Raw genomic sequence first — 20,329 nt, forward strand, 5'->3', positions numbered from 1 at the left:
TTGCACTTGTGAAATGGGCAGCGTAGACCAAACAACCATATGTGGTTAATGGTTGCACATTTAACCAAGAGTAATCCAACTTCACATGATGCCTCAGGACAGACAGGGCAGTCTACTTCCTGCTACTGTGTATATTTCCAAAAGTGTTCAGAGTGTCTTTTCATGTTCTCGGGAAGCAGAGTAGCTCCAGCAATCTAAGACATACATGTATATTCACACGTAAAATTCATAGCTGCTGAAAGGTTGTTAAAAACAACAACAACATTTGGGCTAGTATTTTGTTCTGTGCAAGTATTAAAGGCAGTAATTTACAAGGAGTCCTTTTCTTGTTTTTCTAAAAGAGTTAACATTATATTTAAGTACAAACGGCATCATGGGACATGAATGATAACTTGTGAATTGTCAGCCTGTTTCTTTTGCTTAAAAATACTTGTTCAGGCCAGGCGTGGTGGCTCACACCTATAATCCCAGCACTTTGGGAGGCTGAGGCGGGCAGATCGCCTAGGGTCAGGAGTTTGAGACCAGCCTGGCCAACATGGTGAAACCCAGTCTCTACTAAAACTACAAAAATTAGCTGGCTGTGGTGGTACATGCCTGTAATCCCAGCTACTTGGGAGGCTGAGGCAGGAGTATCGCTTAAACCCAGGAGACTGAGGTTGCAGTGAGCCGAGATCATGCCACTGCATTCCAGCCTGGTTGACAGAGCAAGACTCTGTCAAAAACAACAACAACAACAAAACAAAACAAAACAAAACAAAAGGAAAAAAAAAATACTTGCTCACATTATGTTGAATACTGACAATGAAAAAAGAAAAAAGAAAAATACTTGCTCATTCCTAAAACAAAGGAAGGATGGTGATGGCAAACATGGAGTAGGCAGAGAAAAAAGTTCAAGTCAGTCACCTACTAAAACCCAGCAACTATTATGAACTTAAAAGTCATTTTGCCATTCAAAGTCAAGAACCTGAAGGAGATACTGTGTAGATGGCGGCAGGCGGGGGCGGGGGGGGAATGAGGCTCAGAAAGGTTGAGCAACTCTTCTAAGGTCACACAGCTGTAAAAATGGAAAAACAAGTTTAGAACCAGTGGTTATCTTAAGATGAGAGCATTACCGCTATTACTTATTTTCCTTTTTATGTTTATTTGCATTTCTAACTTTTCCTAGGTTAAACATATTTTGTTGGGAAAATTTTCCAGCCTCAAAAAAAGATTAATTATTTGAATGAATTTGTTTAGGTGTTTCTAAATAATGGTGTGACAACAAAAAATTAACTGATCCCACCTTAATCTTCACCTATGCAGGAAGTATGCTGAATTTTTCCTCTCTGCCTCTCTGAAGCCCATGTGGGCCACAATAAGTAGAAACACGACTGAAGCCCAGCCTCTTGGGTATCAGCACATGCTGAACAGACACCACATTGTGGCTTCCTTTGAACTTCAACAGCACCAATGTGCTAATTCAGCAAATAAAGTGTAAAATAGGACAGCTGGAAGGAAATTGGACCAAGTGGCAGGATCCAAAACATCGGGTGGGTTTCCAGCAGGTTCAGGGCTACTGGCAAGTAAGAGAAACACGCCCGTGCCCTGTTAGACAAAAGGAGTGTAGGGGCAATGGCTGCTTTAAACCCCAAGACGCTCAGCTGCTTACAAGGACTGAGCTGAGGGCAAGGGTCCAAATTCTACTAAGTCCATTCATTTGCTTTTCTGGCTAAATGGAACTCCTAACCCCATCTAGGAGACCTCTCAGCACTGATGTAAAAGGAACCTCGGAGGCCGGGCATGGTGGCTCACGCCTGTAATCCCAGCACTTTGGGAGGCTGAGACGGGTGGATCACAAGGTCAGGAGTTCGAGACCAGCCTGGCCAGCATGGTGAAACCCCACCTCTACTAAAAATACAAAAAAAATTAGCTGAGCATGGTGGCACGGGCCAGTAATCCCAGCTACTCAGGAGGCTGAGGCAGGAGAATTGCTTGAACCTGGGAGGCATTCTAGCAGTGAGCCGAGATCATGTCACTGCACTCCAGCCTGGGCAACAGAGCAAGACTCCATCTCAAAAAAATAAATAGAAAAGTAAAATAAAAATAAAAATAAAAAAAAGAACCTCAGAGAACACAAGCAAGATCAGAAGTGCTACCTTCCTATTGCACCAGTACCCCAGGCTTGGGATGTCATTGTCCCTAACTGTTAAATTCAGAGAAGTTGCTGCCTTGGGCACCAGCAGATGAGACCTGGTTCAGGAACACTCACCCAGCCAGCGTATGCTGAGCCTCTACTCTATAAGCCAGTGGCTCTCACACTTAAGAGGACATCAGAACTACCTGGAGGGCTTTTGTAAAACAGATTCCAGGGCCTCACCTGCAGAGTTCTGATTCAGTAGGTCACGTCACGAGTGGGGCCCAAGAATTTCTAACAAGTTTTCAGTTGATACTGATGCTGCTGGTCTGGGCACCAGGCTTAAGAGAACTGCTGAGATACACTATAAGTTAGGTGGTACTGTGTAAAGAGATGCTACGTTGATTTCCAAACAGATTCACCTCTGGGACACACAGAGCCTCCACCCCACCCTACCACCAATCTTTGGCCAAACAGCCCTGTAAACTAAGCAAGTCTGAAGTTTCTACAAAGACATGAGGATCTCAGAATATGTTCAGAGTAAAACCTTATTAATCTCAACTCCACTACTTAGGAAATAGTGGTCATTCAAGTAACACTTATGATATAGGATCCAAGTTTTGACTTGATGGAGATGCTCAATGGTTAACATTATTAGGTAATGGAGACAGGACTAATTACATATGGGGATTTGGGGGACCAACCTCTGAGTCAGTTCACTAGGATGGGGTCTGGGAATGTTGATTTGTAAAAGCCTCTCTGGTGATCCTCATGCAGCCAGCCTGAGACAAGGCTGCACTCAGGATTTGAGAACCACTGACATACTGCGGAATGGTACTACCACTTGGCCGCTCCCGTGAGTTGAATAACCTCTTAGCAAATGTAGACCGACAGTTCTATGTCAGCCTTTACACACTAGTTGCTCAATAAATGGATATTAATTTGTTCACTGGGGCAAAGGGTATTGAGTGGAGGGTCTTAGAACTCTGTCATTAACTAATAAACGTTTAACCATTTATTTTAGATTCTATCACAGTAGATGCTTAATAGATACTTGCTGGATGAATGGATGGGTGGGTGAAAAACTTGGATGTGGCATTAGAAGGAGCCCAGGCAATCTGCACTGGACAGCGAGTGAAAGACCTTGGTCCTAGCTTCAGTTGTTACCTGAGCACCATTCCCAAGACTCTCATCATCTATGGGCTAAAAGCTGCCAGGTCTCCAACCATGAACACAATGCCTCATGTGCAATTTCCCTTCTGATGCCTCTCGAGCACCTCAAAATCAACAGACACGTGCCATAGTGAACACCACACCAGCCCCGAACCTCTTCCTTTGCAGCCATCTTCCAGGTGAGCCAGCACGTGACCCAGTCATAGCCTTGCTCCTCCTTCTCCTTCTCCAGCACCCTCCAAGCACCTCCTCCATTGCCGACACTTGTTTAATTCTGCCTCCCAAATGTCAGTCAATTCTGGAGATGGCTCTCAAGCCTGCTACAGGGCACAGTCACCTCCCCACTGAATTACTAATGCTGTCCCAGCTGGGCTCTTTTTTATCTTACCCCTTTCAATCCGCCCCAAGGCAGTGAGTTGGGCACTCGCCTGCTCAGACCTCTGCAATAGCTCCCTGGTGCTCTTGGAGAAGTCCCATCCTTAAAGCTGGATCCCACCGCTTTTGTCCATTCTTGCCTTCAAGCTTATCTCCTGCTACCCCTCACGCCTGCCCCTCTCAGCTCACTCGCCCCAGATGCAGTGACTGAGATTTGGTTCCCCAGTGCTTTTCTGTTCCTTTCTTTCTTCTCATCTGAAAAATTCCTTTTCAACCATCAGGTCTCTCTATTATACTCCAGGAAACCTTCCCTGACCCTGAATACGGGATACATGGCCTGTTATGGGTTGAACTGGGTCCCCCCAAAAACTTGCATGTTGCCATCCTAACCCCTAGCATCTCAGAATATGGCCTTATTTGGAAACAGGGACAATGGACATGTCATCAGTTCAGATGAGGACATCCTGGAGGAGGGTGGCCCCTGATCCAAAAGGACTAGTATCCTCAGGAAAAGAGGAGTTTGCACACAGACACACACACACAGGGAGGACGCCACAAGCTAAGGAACCAGCAGAAGGTCACAGAGAGGCCTGGAACAGATCCTTCCCTGGGGCCCTGAGAGACAGCATGGCCCCCCAACACCCTGATGTTGGGCTTCTCGTCTCCAGAATGGTGAGATACTGAAATTTAAGCCCCCAGTCTGTGGGGCTTTGCTACAACTGTTCTAGCAAGCTGTGGCCTGGCCTACGCTGTGCCCTAAAAGCTGCCTGCACATCCCTCGTCGGATGCACCACCCAACCTGCTCGTATGGCTTCTGCCTACCAGGTCTGCCACCCTCACTGTGGAATTTGTGGGCAGCAGAGCCTCTGTTTCTGCTGAATGTCAGCACTGTGACCGCAGTGCCCAGCTCCTTCCCGTGCCCACAGGATGCTCAGTCAGTGGAAGAAGAGCAGCAAGGGTGCAGGAGGGCGTCCCAAGACACCCCGGCCCCGGCCCCCGGCCCCGCCCCCCGACCCAGGCAGAGACTCACAGAGATGATGTGGCCCTGCAGGCCGTGGGCGGAGTCAGCACACTCAATGACGGCGCTCAGCTGGGGGTACCCCACTCCTGTCTTGGTGCGGGTGGTGCACACAGAACCTGCACAGAGAAAGAAATTGACCCCCGAAGAGATGGTTATACATGAGAACACTGTGACATGAAATGTGCCCCCATCACCTTCGCAGCCCCGCTCTAGTGACCAGGGTGAGCCTTTGTGGCAGAGGAGATGTGGGGAACGGGCTGCCCACCTGCACGCCGGAGGTCGCTGTAAACCACACCGCCTGGTCATGTACCCCTTCAGTCCTCATCACTGTCACTGGCTGATGTCCCAGACATTGCCTTCCCCTCTACCATGCACCTGTCACTGCCACTCCTCCCTGTGGCATCGGCTCCCGTGCAGTGGCCAAGCACTGATCTCTCCACACTTAAACGCCTACTCCTTTCCACCTTTCCACAAATCTACACTCTGCTTTAAACAGCCTCTCACAATCCTCCCACAGCCTCGCAGCTTCTTTACCTTCAAACTTTGTCAAATGACTCACCTCTTTTAAGTCTCACTGCCTGGACTGTAAAATGCAAAGAGAAACACAATCTCCTGGGGTTGTGACAGAGGGCAGATGGCACAGGGAGGGGTACCTCTTGGCCCAGGGCCTGGCCTGCAGCAACTACACCCTTCACACCCTCACCTGCTCTCACTCAGCTCTGTGCTCCACAGGGCCCAGCTGCTTGTCCATCTCCCTCCTGGCTGCCCCGCCTCAAGTCCCTTGCAGCCCAGCCGGAGGTTCACTTCCAGGGCAGGGCTCACACCAGCACCCTCCTGCCTGCCTGTGCCACAGTCAGCCCCAGTCTTGGTGGTTCTCCCAGTTAGGTCCAGGCCAAGTCACACTCTGACCTTTTTATCATACCTCCCCTTATTCAAGCTTCCCAGTGCCCCCGCAGCACCCCACTTTACCCAGATCAGCAGAATCCAGCTCCACCTGCTCCCCTCCCTCCCCACTGCTTCTCCAGTGGGGCAAGTTTCTTCCCACCATAGGGACTCTGGACACAATGTTCTCTCTCTCGGACACTCCCCTCTGTACCAGCCACCCAGCCAACCCCTTCTCATCTTTCCAGCTTCTTCTTAAATGTCACTGCCCCAGGGGAGTTGTTCATCACAGTTTCAAAAAGAGGCATTTCAATCAGGATCTGTGTGAGAATGTTAAGGGTCTCTCTTCTCTACTGGGTGGTCGGCTCCATGGACATTCACTGTTGTTATCAGGTGCTGAGAACACAGCCTCGTATATAATAAGGCACTATAAATAGTCACTGAAAGAATGTGTGGACTCAAGAATGAATGAGTCACCCACATCCCTCTCTGCACTGCCACTCACTCAGACCCTCCCGGATGTCTTGTGTGCATGAGAGGGCGCTCTGAGGACAGGTAAAGGTAGACGTGAACTCCTCCCTCCCACCAGACCCGGGGGTGGGATGCTTTGAGGCCCAGCCTCTTCTCTGGCTCCCGGCCACCACTACCTTGTAGGATGCTAATTTCTGTCAGGGGTCTTTAGGGACAAGATCAGACAGAGACGTATGTCTGTGTTCCCCAGGCCTGGATTTAGCAGAGAAACCAGGAGACACAGGGCAAGCCCCTCTCCTGCATCAGCTGTGGGGCCGAGTCCACGGAAGTCCTGTAGCTCCCTGTGTCCTGCTATATGTCACTCACAGTCCCGGAGCCAACAAGTCTCATTCCCACGAAGTCGCCTTCCCTCCGCCCTGCAACCGGAGGTTGTGCAGAATAAGAGGTTTAACCCCTGGTTCAGCCTCGGCTTTTCTCCTCCTCTCCCATTCAATTGCTAGATCCAGGGGTGAGGGCCTCAGCTGCAGTAGGCCTGGGGCTCTGATCATAGTGAGGGCCCTATAAAGGGTAGACCAGTTGCCTTTCTTGGGAACAGCCAAGGAAGCAACTTTAAATAAGGCACAGGTGGTTTTGATTAACACCCAGGTGAAAAAAGTTGGCACATATTTTCTCCTGACTAGAGGGGCAGGGAATCCATTTCTGATGCTTTTTTCCCAGTTCCCAGGGGTTGCTCAATAATGAATGAAATCTATCAATCAATAGACATCCAGTACTGCTATCATTTAGATATGTAATATGCAATGTTTTTACCATAAAGAATGTGTAAGACTTAAATATGAATGTGTGAGACTTTAAATTCAAACAATTTAAAGAAGTAGCTCCCATACATCAGGCTCAGAGAAGGCCCCTTGTTCTCTTTAGTCACATCTGTTCTACACAGCCAGCCAGAGGGGTGGGAAGAGATAGTGAGAGCAGAAGGACAATACAGCTTCTGGGGAAACAGAATGCAGACACAAAGATGTGGAAGAAAACAAGTGTAGTAAATGCTCGAGATCACATCTAGAAAAGCTTTGAGAAGGCCAGGCACAGTGGCTCACACCTGGAATCCCAGCACGTTGGGAGGCCCAAGGCGGGCGGATCACCTGAGGCCAGGAGTTCAAGACCAGCCTGGCCAACATGGTGAAATCCCGTCTCTACTAAAAGTACAAAAGATTAGCCAGGTGTGGTGGCGCATGCCTGTAACCCCAGTTACTCGGGAGGCTGAGGCAGAAGAATCACTTGAACCTGGGAGGCGGAGGTTGCAGTGAGCTGAGATCGCACCACTGTACCCCAGCCTGGGCAACAGAGCAGGACTGTCTCAAAAAAAAAAAAAAACGCTTTGAGAGCCAAGAAGCTTCTCACACACCTCCACATCCTGTACAGCACCCACCCAACACAATGGGAGCTAGCGGACGCTCAATACATATTTCCCTTTCTTTTTTTTCCCTTGAGACAGGGTCTTGCTCTATCACCAACACTGGAGTGCAGTGGCACAATCTTGGCTGACTGCAGCCTTCACCTCCCAGGATCAGGTGATCCTCCCACCTCAGCCTCCCAAGTAGCTGAGACTACAGGTGCACGCCACTGTGCCTGACTACTTTTTAATTTTTATCTTGTATTTTTAGTAGAGACAGGGTTTCACCATGTTGCCCAGGCTGATCTCGAACTCCTGGGCTCAAGCGATCCACCCACCTTGGCCTCCCAAAGTGCTGGGATTACAGGCGTGAGCCACCGCATCAGGTCCATATTTCTGATTAAACAGGCGACTAGTGAGTGTCCCTGCCTTTGGGGAAAAAAAGAGTCTTCCTAGTTTATTAGCCTATTTTGTTCTATTATCAGTCTATCTATTACAGCCTGCCCTACGAGGAGGCAGCCTGGTAAGGAAGAACAGGGCCTTATCCTTTGTCTTTTCAATAATGATAGATACTCAGTAAAGACCTCTTCCCACTTGCTCAGAATACATTATTAACTGGCTTAAACAAGTGGCAATATGAAAAACGTAACCTTGAAAATCTCTCTGTATGTTAAAAGCTTGGGCATTTTTAGGAATCTACAGGGCTCTTCTTCCTAATACTCTCTTCATACACATCCAATTCCCTCAGGCTCATCACAGAGCCAAGTCACAGCTCAACAGCGTCTTCAGTGCCTCCCAGCTGTGCATTTTCCCACAGATTCCTCTCATGTTGGGTTAGGTTTGCTTCCTTTTTTGGTAGTGTCATTTGGGTGTGAGATTCTTTTGAAAAATCTTTGCTGTTTTTTAGTCCCAAGTGAAAATGTGTATCTTCTTTCTTGCTCCTCAATGTTAGTGTCTGGTTAATAACGGATGTGCATGGATGAATTTAAAACATGGCAGTTCATCTTCATGCATGGCAAAGAGGGCAAGCAAACAGTAACTCTGCCCCATGAGAAAATGGCACCACCCATGACAAGGACAGAAGGTTCCACCTTGTTCTGCTTAAGATGCCAATGGGTGGTCCTAAGAAACCCCGCCTGGGAGAAGAACACGGTCAAAAATCTACATCTAATATGTATCAGGTGAGGAGCCAAAGGTGATCATTACCTAGGCCATGGGTCAAGTTCAAATGTGGCCTCCTCACTGCAAGCTTATTTGCAATGTGTGGGGTCCCTCAAACCTTCACATAAACTGGAGTCATTCATGTTTATTAACTGTCTCTACAGATTCTTCACCTATCACTTTCCTCTTCAAGGTGCATGAGGTCATTAGTGAAATCTACGTTCTTTCCTTCCACGTTGGTTCTGAAACCAAGCCCTCATATTCTAACCACATCCAAGTTCATTCAGAAGGTCCCTGGGGGCATCAAAAAGCAGTTCAATAATACTTTGCATCAGGGGCTTCCCTGAGAAGCTCAGTGATGCTTCCAGAAAAAGCGTGCTTTAAATATCTGTGAGTGAGTCATTCGTGCATCCCCTTCTAGAGATCTCCAGTCCCCGCAAGCCCCAGATCCCATTCTTCCCCACACACGCCCTCTGCCGTGCTCCTAACAAGTCTTACCTGGTCCAACTCCCACTTTGATGATATCTGCTCCGGAAAGAATAAGCTCTTCTACCATTTCTCCTGTCACCACGTTCCCTGCCTGAGACAGAAAGAATACAGCTCACGATCGTGAACTACTATTGCTGGTATAAAGGTGAGGAACTCCACACCCGAACATGAGGATGTGCACGTCCTAAAGCCACCAGGCAGCTGGGGGACAAAAAAGGAACACAGAATTTCATACCTGGAGACCACTTTTGTGAAAGGCCCCTTGGGTGAGCTGGTGGCATGAGAAGATACAACATTATATGATTTAAGAACTAGAAGAGACCTTAGAATGGCCAGGTCAGGGCTTTTCAGACATCTCAGCAATCAACAACAATAAAAAAAATCTTAGAGGGGGCCGGGCGCAGTGGCTCACTCCTGTAATCCCAGCACTTTGGTAGGCTGAGGCAGGTGGATCATGAGGTCAAGAGATCGAGACCATCCTGGCCAACATGGTGAAACCCCATCTCCACTAAAAATACAAAAATTAGCTGGGCCTGGTGGTGCGTGCCTGTAGTCCCAGCTACTCCGGAGGCTGAGGCAGGACAATCGCTTGAACCCGGGAGGCGGAGGTTGCAGTGAGCCAAGATCGCGCCACTGCACTCCAGCCTGAACGACAGAGCGAGATTTTGTCTCCAAAAAAAAAAAAAAAAAAAAAAATCTTAGAGGGACCCCAAATATGAAAAGTCAGCAATGAAACACTCTCTTGGTAATTAAAATCTTTAGTGTTGGGCAAAAAAAATGTTTCACAGTTTGCAAAACCCCTGAAGAATCTCTGTGGAACCCCCAAGAGTCAGAATTAGAAAAACACAGTTAAGAAAATAGAAGTGTGCCCCATTCTCTAGGGCTGGGATTCCCATCTAGACAGGAAAGGGCAGATGAGCCCTCATGGACCACGTAGCATCTGCACGTGCTCAGTTTGCAGAACATGAAACTTTGGCCTAAGAATAAACACACAAGCCTCCAGGAAGTGGCAGAATCTATCAAACAGAAGGCTGGGTCTGGTTTGGAAATAGTACAAGTTCTTTCACTGCAGGAGTCTAGGAGTGCAAAAATAGCCCTTTTTATTACAACTCACTGCCCTGTGGATTCTTCAGCCAGTATATAGGATACTTGGCAAGATGCCCTGGCTGAGTTTTCACAACTGTGCAAAGTCATATTTTGCAAAATGAATCCTTACTCATTCCACTCATGTTTTTTGCACTGAAGTCCAAGTGTCTTCCCTCTGAATTGTTTCCCAAGGGAATTGCTGAATTGCTTCCCAGAGGGAATTTTTCTTTTTTAACGTAGACAAAGTGACTTTTAACTTCATATAAAAGGATGTGGGGAAAAGGTGATGAGGAAGGCTCAAAGCTTTAATCCAAACAGCAGCTGACAAGGGAAAAATCACAGATGGCCCAGAAAGAGGACTACAGGTAGATTAAAGAATTAAAATTAAAGTTATACTCCCCAAAAGTGAAAAAACGTAACGACAGAGCCGTCTACATAAAAACTAAAAACTTGGCCAAGTGCAGTGGCTCACGCCTATAATCACAGCACTTGGGAGGCTGAGGTAAGTGGACTGCTTGAGCCCAGGAGTTCAAGACCAGCCTGGGCAACATAGTGAAACCCTGTTTCCATGTAAAAAAAAAAAAGAAAAAAAACTTACATATACATAAACACAGATATTCATACAATCAGCAAATACCCAGGTAGAGAAAAATATCTACGATTTTGACAAAGGGTAACATATGTAAGAGCTCTTAACATAGTAAGAGCTCTTACAAACCTGTAAGAAAAAAGCTAACACCTCACAGAGTAAGTGCCAAAAAGACATGAACACACTACTGAAAGAAATAAGTGGCTAAGAAAAACGGAAAAAGTGTTCAACCTCCCGAATAACCCAATGTAAACTAAGGTACCAACGAGGTACTACTTTTCACTTAACAAATTATCAATCGTTGTAAACAGTAAATACTAAAGAGAAAACATCAGACAGAATCTCTCTTTCTTCTGGGAAAATTTATCGTAGTATGTTTTCCCAGAAAGCAATTTGTCCATATAAAAGAAATAATGCACTTCTTTGTATTCAATAATTCTTCTAAGATTCTCTCCCAAAGAAATAATCATAAGGGTGGACAATCATTTAACTACAAAGATGTATTCTCTGTAACAGTGCAGAACTGTAAATACATTCCCCAAAATGGAATGATCCAACAGTGTATGACCCATCCATGTGATGTTTTTAAGAGTGTTTTGTTTTTTGTTTTGTTTTGCTTTTGAGACGGAGTCTTGCTCTGTCACCCAGACTGGAGTGCAGTGGCATGATCTCACTGCAATCTCCGCCTTCTGGGTTCAAGTGATTCTCCTGCCTCAGCCTCCCTAGTAGCTGGTATTACAGGAACACTCCCCACTGTCCAGCTCATTTTTGTGTTTTTAGTAGAGACGGGGTTTTGCCAAGTTGGCCAGGCTGGTCTTGAACTCCCGACCTCAGGTGATCTGCCCACCTTGGCCTCCCAAAGTGCTGCAATTACAGGTGTGAGCCACCACACCCAGCCTAAGAGTGGTTTAACAACGTGGGAAAAATGCTTAAATGCTTTCAGTATAATGTTGGGAGAAATAGAAAGATCTCGATTTTGTTATTAAAAAAAGTATGTGTGAGCATGAAAAAATACACCAAAATGCTAACAGATGATGTCTAGGTGAAGAGATGATCTAACTTTTATTATTTTCTTCTTTAATCTTTTCTGGATTTTGTACTAGGAAGTGTGTTACTTTTATAATTAAATGGGGGCAGAAGTGTTTAGTTTTGTTTTTTAAAGTGCGAGGAACAGCATGAGCTCTGTCCCTGAGAGACCCTAACAGGAGCCTAAGAAGCAGGGCACGAGCTCCAGTTCTTCCCCAGTGGCTGACTCGCTAAACAACCAAACCAAACCACAAAAACTTTAGAGAAGCTACTCGAAGCCCACCACACATTCTCTTTTCTTATTCTTTTTGAGACAGGGTCTCATCCTTGTCTCCCAGGCTGGAGTGTAGAGGCACAAACATGGCTTGCTGTAGCCTGAACCTCCCTGGCTCAAGCGATTCTCCTGTCTCAGCCTCCCAAGTAGCTGGGATTACAGGCATGTGCCACCACGCCTGGCTAATTTTTGTATTTTCTGTAGAGACAAGAGTTTCGCCTTGTTGCCTAGGCTGGTCTCAAGCTCCTGAGCTCAAGCAGATCTGCCTGCCTCAGCCTCCCAAAGTGCTGGGATTACAGGCGTGAGCCACCGCACCCAGCCACAATTTCATTTTCAATGTGGATTTCTTTTCCCCAATCTGGCGCCACCTACGAACCATTTTATTTTTAAGGGGCTACTTTAGACAAATTAATTCAAGTCAGCTCACCATAGACGTACCAGGTACAACCAGGTAGAGTCAAAGTAAGTTCTACTTACTTATTTAATTATTTATTTTTAAAACAGAGATAGGGTCTTGCTATGTTGCCCAGGCTGGTCTCTAACTCCTGGCCTCAGTTAATCCCCCTGCCTCTGCCTCTGCCTCCCAAAGTGCTGGGATTACAGGCATGAGCCACCTCAACTGGCCAAAGTCAGTTTAAAAACATCAAGAAGACTGACACCACTTTAGTAACCAGAAGCTTGTGCAAATGTCTCTCCATCCCATCAGCTACCTATGTGAGGCTGCTCAATCTGTCCATGGTCCAAATGTGGTCACTGCTACTGTGTGGAAAAACCCAAAGTGATTATGAAATGCCTCGACCATGAGGCACAGCACAGCACAGCAAGAATGCTGCCAGGAGGACGGGGAGGTTTCCATCGGGAGGAATAAAAAGCTGTCAAGTTTGAAATCGAGAAGGGCAAAATAAGGGAAAAGAGGAAAAGACCAAATCAGAAATGAGAATACGACAGGAGTGCGGTCAGGCTTTAGTGAAGTCCCTGGTGTGCCATCAAGCAGCCTCTGGGAATGGGGTGTGATAACCGGGGCCAGGAAGCAGCTGGTCAGGGTGATTAAGTGAGGAGTCTTCTTTATCTTGTCACGAAGCACCTTGGGTGTGGAGTGGAGGACTGTCAGAATGGCACTGTGCGTAGCAGCACAGCAGGCTCAGTCACCCAGGCAGTTCATGCACGTTCATTTCTTGGGCAGCCATGACAACATGGAACCAATGAACCCTTGTCCAGAGCACTGAAGCAGGCAGACGGAGGTTTCTGCCAGTCAACCCCTCTTCCTAGGGAAGCCAAGAATGTTTCGGGCTCCCTCATGCTCTAGAAGGCAACAATTGCTCCTCTGTGTCAAGGAGAGGTTGAAGGTTATGGAAAAGACAAAAAAGTAGCCAAGTCAAGACTTCAACTACTTTTGTACCATTTTTTTAAAAGTTGGTATAGCCTGAATGTTTATGTCCCTCCAAAATTAATGTGTTGACATCTTTACCCTCAAGGTGGTGATATTAGCAGCTGGGGATTTGGGGAGGTGATTACATAGGTCATGGGGGCGGAGCCCTCAACAATGGGATTAGTGCCCTTCTAAAAGAGGCCTGAGAGAGATCCACACGAGGCGACAATGAAAAGACGGCCATCTATGTATGAGCCAGGAAGCGGGCCCTCACCAGATACCCAATCTGCCTTGATATTGGACTCCCTAGCCTCCAGAACTGTGAAAATAAACTTCTGATTTGTATTTTTATTTATTTTTGAGACAGGGTCTCACTTTGTCGCCTGGGCTGGAGTGCAATGGCGCAATCACAGCTCACTATAACCTCAACTTCCCAGGCTCGGGTGATCCTCCCACCTCAGACTCCCGAATAGCTGGGACTACAAGCATGTGACACCACGCCCAGCTAATGTTTTGTATTTTTAGTAGAGATGGGGATTCTCCACGTTGGCGAGCCTTGTCTCAAACTCCTGGGCTCAAGCAATCTGCCTGCCTCAGCCTCCTAAAGTGGTAGGATTACAGGTATGGGCCACCACACCAGGCCAACTTCTCATTTTTTTAATATAAGCTATTCAGTTTATGGTATCTTGTTACTGCAGCCTGAACAGAATGACAAAAGTTCTCTGGGCAAAAATAAAAACAAAAACTGCTTTGCCCCAATTTTTCCAGCTTTCCTTTAGGCCTCAACATCTATGGCAAAATAAGTTCAGAAAGATCTGGGGTCGAATGATGGACCTCCCTCATTACTTGGTACTTCTGAGCAAATCACTTCAGCTCAGAGTCTCCATTTATCCTGCTATAAAATGGGGGTGGATGTACCCACTTTAGTCCTTAAAAGGTTTACAAAGAAAGTTCTCTCAAATTCTGAGCACAGGGCCCAGCTCTTGGTGGTGCTTTAAAAATGTTAGTCCCTCCACTTGAGTGCTTTCGGTATACTGCTCCTTTACCCATTCTTTTTAGTTTTTTTGTAATTGTGGTCAAATACACATAAAATTTAGTAGGTGTAAATTTTACATGTAGAAAATAAAAATAAAATTTTTGTTTCTTAAATATTTCTTTTATTTTTACGTGAAGGTACTTAGTGCCACTGAGCTGTACACCTAAATATAAATTTAAAAATTTTTAATTTAAAAATTTTTATTTAAAATAAAATTCATTTTATTTTAAATTATTTAATACAAAATTTATTTAATAAATAAGTTTTTAGCTGTACAGTTCAGTGGCATTAAGTACATTCACACTGTTGTACAACCAACACTATTATCCATCTCTGGAACTTTTTAAACATCCCAAACTGAAATTCTGTACCCATTGAACAGCAACTTCTTCACCCACTTTTTACTGGTTTTTCTGGGGTCCTCTGGCAAGAAAAATCCTTTCCATTGGATGGTAACAGGCAAGGGTTGGCAAACAGGTAGCAGGTGGCTAGATTTCGCCCACAGGCTGTGATGTGCCAACCCCTAACATAAAAAAAGAAATATCGCCAGGCACGGTGGCTCACTCCTATAACCCCAACACTTTGAGAGGCCGAGGCAGGTGGATCACCTGAGGTCAGGAGTTCGAGACCAGCCTGGCCAACATGGTGAAACCTCGTCTCTACTAAAAATACAAAAATTAACCAGGTGCGCTACTCAGGAGAATCACTTGAACCTGGGAGGCAGAGGTTGCAATGAGCCGAGGTCGCGCCACCACACTCCAGCCTGGGCAACAGAGTGAGACTCCGTATCAACAATAACAACGACGACAACAACAACAACAAGGAGTATCAACCCCAGTGACTGCTCCCAAGCACCTGGAAAATGTCCCACTACCTGCCGGTGGAAACATAGTTGAATCAAGGCAATAGCCATTGTTAAACTGAGTTTATTATGTGACTCTTCAGAGATTACATCACCTTCCTAGCTTTCACCTATGATTCCAGAAAGTGGGTGAATACAGAAAATCCAGGGAACACAGCCTGAGAGGTGCTCTCAGCCATACACACCCCTTGTGCCTCAGGGAAGGCACACTCGACTGGTGATGCCCCAGACCTGCCCCAAGCCTTTAAGAACATTCAAAGGATGTGTCCATCTCTCTGTGAAGAGGTGTAGAGTGGAAATGTCTCCGTGTGGCTCAGAACCTTGAGAAAGAACGTGGGCAAGCCAATATGCCACCAGTCACGCATGGAAACATCAGGGTCCAGCCCTGGAAATCTAGCCCATGGCTCCCGGAGATCTGGCCCCAGGTGGCTGACTCGGCATTGCCCCAGGGGAGTAGAGCTTGGCCTCTATCTAATCTTAACAGATCAGATCTCAAGGACCTATTTCCTCCAGCCAGGTCAGAAAGAGCCACCAGCACAAAAACGTTTCCCAGAGCCAACACAGGGACCTCTAAGTCCCAGTGTGTCCAGAATTGGTTCCTTCCGGTGGGTTCTTGGTCTTGCCAATTTCAAGAATGAAGCCACAGACCCTGGCAGTGAGTGTTACAGTTCTTGAAGATGCCGTGTCCGGAGTTTGTTCCTTCAGATGTTCGGATGTGTCTGGAGTTTCTTCCTTCTGGTGGGTTTGTGGTCTCGCTGACTTCAGGAGTGAAGCCGCAGACCTTCTCAGTGAGTGTTACAGCTTTTAAAGGTGGTGCATTCGGAGTTGTTCATTCTTCACAGTGAGTGTCGCAGCTCTTAAAGGTGGCGCGTCTGGAGTTGTTCGTTCCTCCAGGTGGGTTCGTGGTCTCGCTGACTTCAGGAGTGAAGCTGCAGACCTTAGCAGTGAGCGTTACAGGTCATAAAGATAGTGCAGATCCAAAGAGTGAGTGACAACAAGATTTATTGCAAAGAGCAAAAAAAACAAAGCCTCCACGGTGAGGAAGACCACACGAGTGGGTTGCCGCTGCTGGCTCAGGTGGCCAGCTTTTATTCCCTTATTTGGCCCCACCCATATCCTGCTGATTGGTCCATTTTACAGAGTGCTGATTGGTGCATTTACAAACCTTTAGCTAGACACAGAGCACTGATTGGTGCAATTACAATCCTCTAGCTAGACAGAAAAGTTCTCCAAGTCCCCACTGGACCCAGAAAGTCCAGCTAGCTTCACCTCTCACCAGCAAGACTGAGTTGGTGGCATGTGGGGGATCGCAGGCCCAGGCAAGCCACCTGGCCCTGAATGCCAGATCCAGCTCTCACTGGTGGTGTAACCCTCAGAAGGCTCCCTGAGCTCTCTAGGACTAAGTTTCACGTCAACAAAAGTAGGCGCTATTATCTCTACTCAAAGATTTGTTATTATAAAAGAAGTTCTGGCCAGGTATGGTGATTCACGCCTGTGATTTCAGCACTTTAGGAGGCAGAGGTAGGAGGATTGCTTGAAGCTGGGAGTTTGAGATCAGCCTGGGCAACACTGCAAGATTCTGTTTCGACAAACATTTTTTTTTTAAAAAAGAAGTGCCTAGTCTGTGCTAGTGCCTTTTCCCACAGTACTGAGAATGTACCCCAAAACACATTATTCTCTTTCCTCGCTGAAAGCCACCAGGCAAATTGGCCACAGGACCTGGTATACTCTTCAATCAGCCAGCCCCTCAATATGACCTTTTCTGCCAAAGTTGTTCTCTAGAAATCCCTGCTTCTCCTACCTCTATGTGGCAAGGCTCATCTTAGGTGAAAGGCAAGAAAAAAAACCAGGAGAAACTGAGCACAGGGAGTGACAAGCCCTCACTCCTGGTGCAGAGGCCGGGAACTGCCAGCTTCTGCCTGGAACGTTTGCAAGCATCCTTTCTGTTCACTGTAGTGTAACGATCGTAATAACACTCCATTCCCTAACACTCAGTCCTCATATTACATCATTCAGTTCCAAAACACTGGATAAATGTGAATGCATCTTCACTATGCCTCCAAAAGCCATAAGAGAAATTATATTTCAAAAACACCAAAAACCAAGGACATAAAAGTACTGGAGGTTTCCAAATGAATCACAGATTGCAAGGGTCACTGCAGGCACAGAGCAGCTTAAGAATAAACACCTACCTTGCCAAAGTCTCCTGTTCATTGCTGGGGAAACCAGTAAGAGCAATGAAAACATACCCCTGGGCCAGCCAGCCAGCAGGTGCTGGAGAGGGTCTCGCTGTTGGTGGCTTCCCAGACAGCTGTGGGAACTCTGAACCAATCTCTTCCCTCCCAGTTAACTCCCCCATAGCAACTCCTAAGTTCTACACTGGTAACAACACCCTTTCCCTCGTCTTACCCAGCCCCCTCCTTCCTGCACTTCCCTCCTTCCTGGTCTTTGTCCTTCCAGAGGCGACAGGCAGGCTCTCTAGACTGTCCAACAGGCAGCTTGCAGCTCTCAGCAGGCCCAGCTGTGAACTACACCCCACAGCAGCTCCAGTCTGGAGAACGCAATGGACAGCTTGGGAACACTAATACATTTCCACTATCACTCGTCATTTTAAACAGTGACACACATTTTCTCTCTCTTCTTAAAACAAACCCCACATTACCCTCCATCTTTCTTCTCCATCTCTGACTCAGTTCTCAGAGCAGGTGCCCTTGACGACACTCACCAGAGATGAGCAACTGCTAGTGAAGGCAGCGCTGTTATAAAACTGCATCCCATCTGAGCCCCAGAGTCATTCTCCAGCCACGAGGATCCTCAACCTCCTTTTCACAGGTGAGGAAAGTGAGATTCACAAAGAATGCAACTTCCCCAGTGTGACTCAGCTCATGTGCCCACACTGATTTCTGGGGTGCTATGGGCTGAATGTTTGTGTCCCCCACAAATTCCTATGCTGAAACTGAATCTTCAATCCAATGGCATTAGGAGGCGGGGCTTTTGGGAGGTGATTAGGTCATAAGGGTGCAGCCTTCATGAATGGGATTAGTGCCCTCACAAGAGAGGTTCCAAGGAGCCTGAATGCCTCTTCCACCGTATGAAGACGCAGCAAGAAGGCACCACCTATGAGTAACGGTGAAACCAGACACTACATCAGCCAACATCTTGATTTTGATTTCTGTCCAAAATCACAGAACTGTGAGCAATTACATTCTGTTGTTTATACACCAGTCGGTTTATGGTATTTTATGATGGCAGGCCAAACAGACAAAGAGCATTAAGGAGTGAGTTTAACAGTGATACAACCAGCTGGAAAGTAAAGAGAAGGAAAAACAGCAAGTGAGGTATCTGGGAAATGATATTAAAGATTAGCTCCAGGAAATGATATTAAAGATTAGCTCCAGGAACCAAGAAATATACATACACAGCTGACATAAAGCAACGTGGTGAATCTCAAATATACTATCAAGAAAAAGAAGATCAAAAGATATAAAGGATTACCACTTATGGAACGTTTACCAGTTTATCATATTAATAAAGGCTATGATGAAGGATACAGATGAACAGCCTGATGAAGCAAGACATAGGGTGAGGTCTGAAGAGTCCGGAGTACAGGAGCTTCTGTCCCCACAGAGCTGGGGTCTGCCACCCTCCAGGCTTGCAGACGTGTTACTAGCCAGGAAGCTTTCAAAACCCCATACTTTGGGGGTTTCTATGAAGGCCTCATCAAGGAGGCATAATGGATTATTAACTCTACTTCCAGCCCTCTCCTCTCTCTGGAAAATGGAGGATGGGGCTGGAAGCTCCAAGCTTCTCATCATAGCTTGGTCTATCTGGTACCAACCCCCACACAGGAGCCCATTAAAAGTTGTCTTGTTAGGACAAGAGCAGCTCCACTGCTATCACCCAGGAAATCCCAAAGGATTTAGGAGCCATGTGTCAGGAACCAGGGTCAAAGATCAAATATTAGAACAAAAACTACTCCTACCACCCAGAAAATCCCAAGGGATTCAGAAGCTCTGTGCCAGGTGCTCTCATCACTCCGGAAATTACAAAGGTTCTAGAAGCTGTGTCAGCAACCAGGATCAAAGAGCAAATATTAGAACAAAAGATTCTCTGGGCACCGTTATCTACAAGGGTTTTAAGAGTTCTGTCTCAAGAACCAAGGGCTGAGGCCAATAAACACATATACATTTCCTACTATTTAATAGTGTTCAACAAACATCATCAAAAACAATGAGGTTGGCTGTTCTATTACAGAGAACACAGTGAATTTTTCTATTTCCCAACCCACTTCTAACACTGGTACAGGTGGTTGACCTTGGAACAATTCTTTTTTTTTTTTTTTTTTTGAGACAGTCTCACTCTGTCACCCAGGCTGGAGTGCAGTGGCGAGATCTCGGCTCACTGCCACCTCTGCCTCCCGGGTTCAAGCAATTCTCTGCCTCAGCCTCCTAAGTAGCTGGGATTACAGTTGCCTGCCACCACGCCTGGCTAATTTTTGTCCTTTTTTTTTTTTTTTTTTTTTTTTTTTTTAGTAGAGACAGGATTTCACCATCTTGCCCAGGCTGGTCTTAAACTCTTGACCTTGTGATCCACCCACCTCAGCCTCCCAAAGTGCTGGGATTACAAGTGTTAGCCACTGCGCCTGGCCAATTTTTTTTTTTTTTCTTTTTTTTGGGGACGGAGTCTCCCTCTGTTGCCCAGACTGGAGTGCAGTGGCGTGATCTTGGCTCACTGCAACCTCCAGCTCCTGGGTTCAAGAGATTCTCCTGCCTCAGCCTCCCGAGGAGCTGGGATTACAGGCGCCCGCCACCATGCCCGGCTAATTTTTGTATTTTTAGTACAGACAGGGTTTCGCCATGTTGGCTACGCTGGTCTCAAATTCCTGACCTCAGGTGATCCACCCACCTCAGCCTCCCAAAGTGCTGGGATTACGTAAGCCATTGCACCCGGCTGGAACAATTCTTGATCCTTTCTTCCTATGTGTTTGAAAAGCATAAAAATACTTAACA

At 46.6% G+C, this 20,329-nt stretch overlaps 1 protein-coding gene across 3 annotated transcripts in view; it reads right to left on the minus strand.

Annotated features, from left to right (window-relative positions):
- GMPR (guanosine monophosphate reductase) overlaps positions 1-20,329 on the minus strand; it is a 48,219-nt gene that overhangs the window by 11,082 nt on the left and 16,808 nt on the right. For 2 of the 3 annotated variants that reach the window (XM_065543047.1, XM_005553978.3), the window contains 2 exons: positions 9,088-9,169; positions 4,692-4,798 (listed from right to left, as the gene is read on the minus strand). In XM_065543047.1, the coding sequence (XP_065399119.1) occupies positions 4,692-4,798; positions 9,088-9,169 (189 nt within the window). Of the gene's footprint in view, positions 1-4,691; positions 4,799-9,087; positions 9,170-15,368; positions 16,258-20,329 lie in introns of those variants that run through there. The other variant, XM_074038824.1, reaches the window with a different exon arrangement.

The sequence above is a fragment of the Macaca fascicularis genome, chromosome 4, assembly GCF_037993035.2.
Source record: "Macaca fascicularis isolate 582-1 chromosome 4, T2T-MFA8v1.1".
Taxonomy (NCBI): Eukaryota; Metazoa; Chordata; class Mammalia; order Primates; family Cercopithecidae; genus Macaca; species Macaca fascicularis.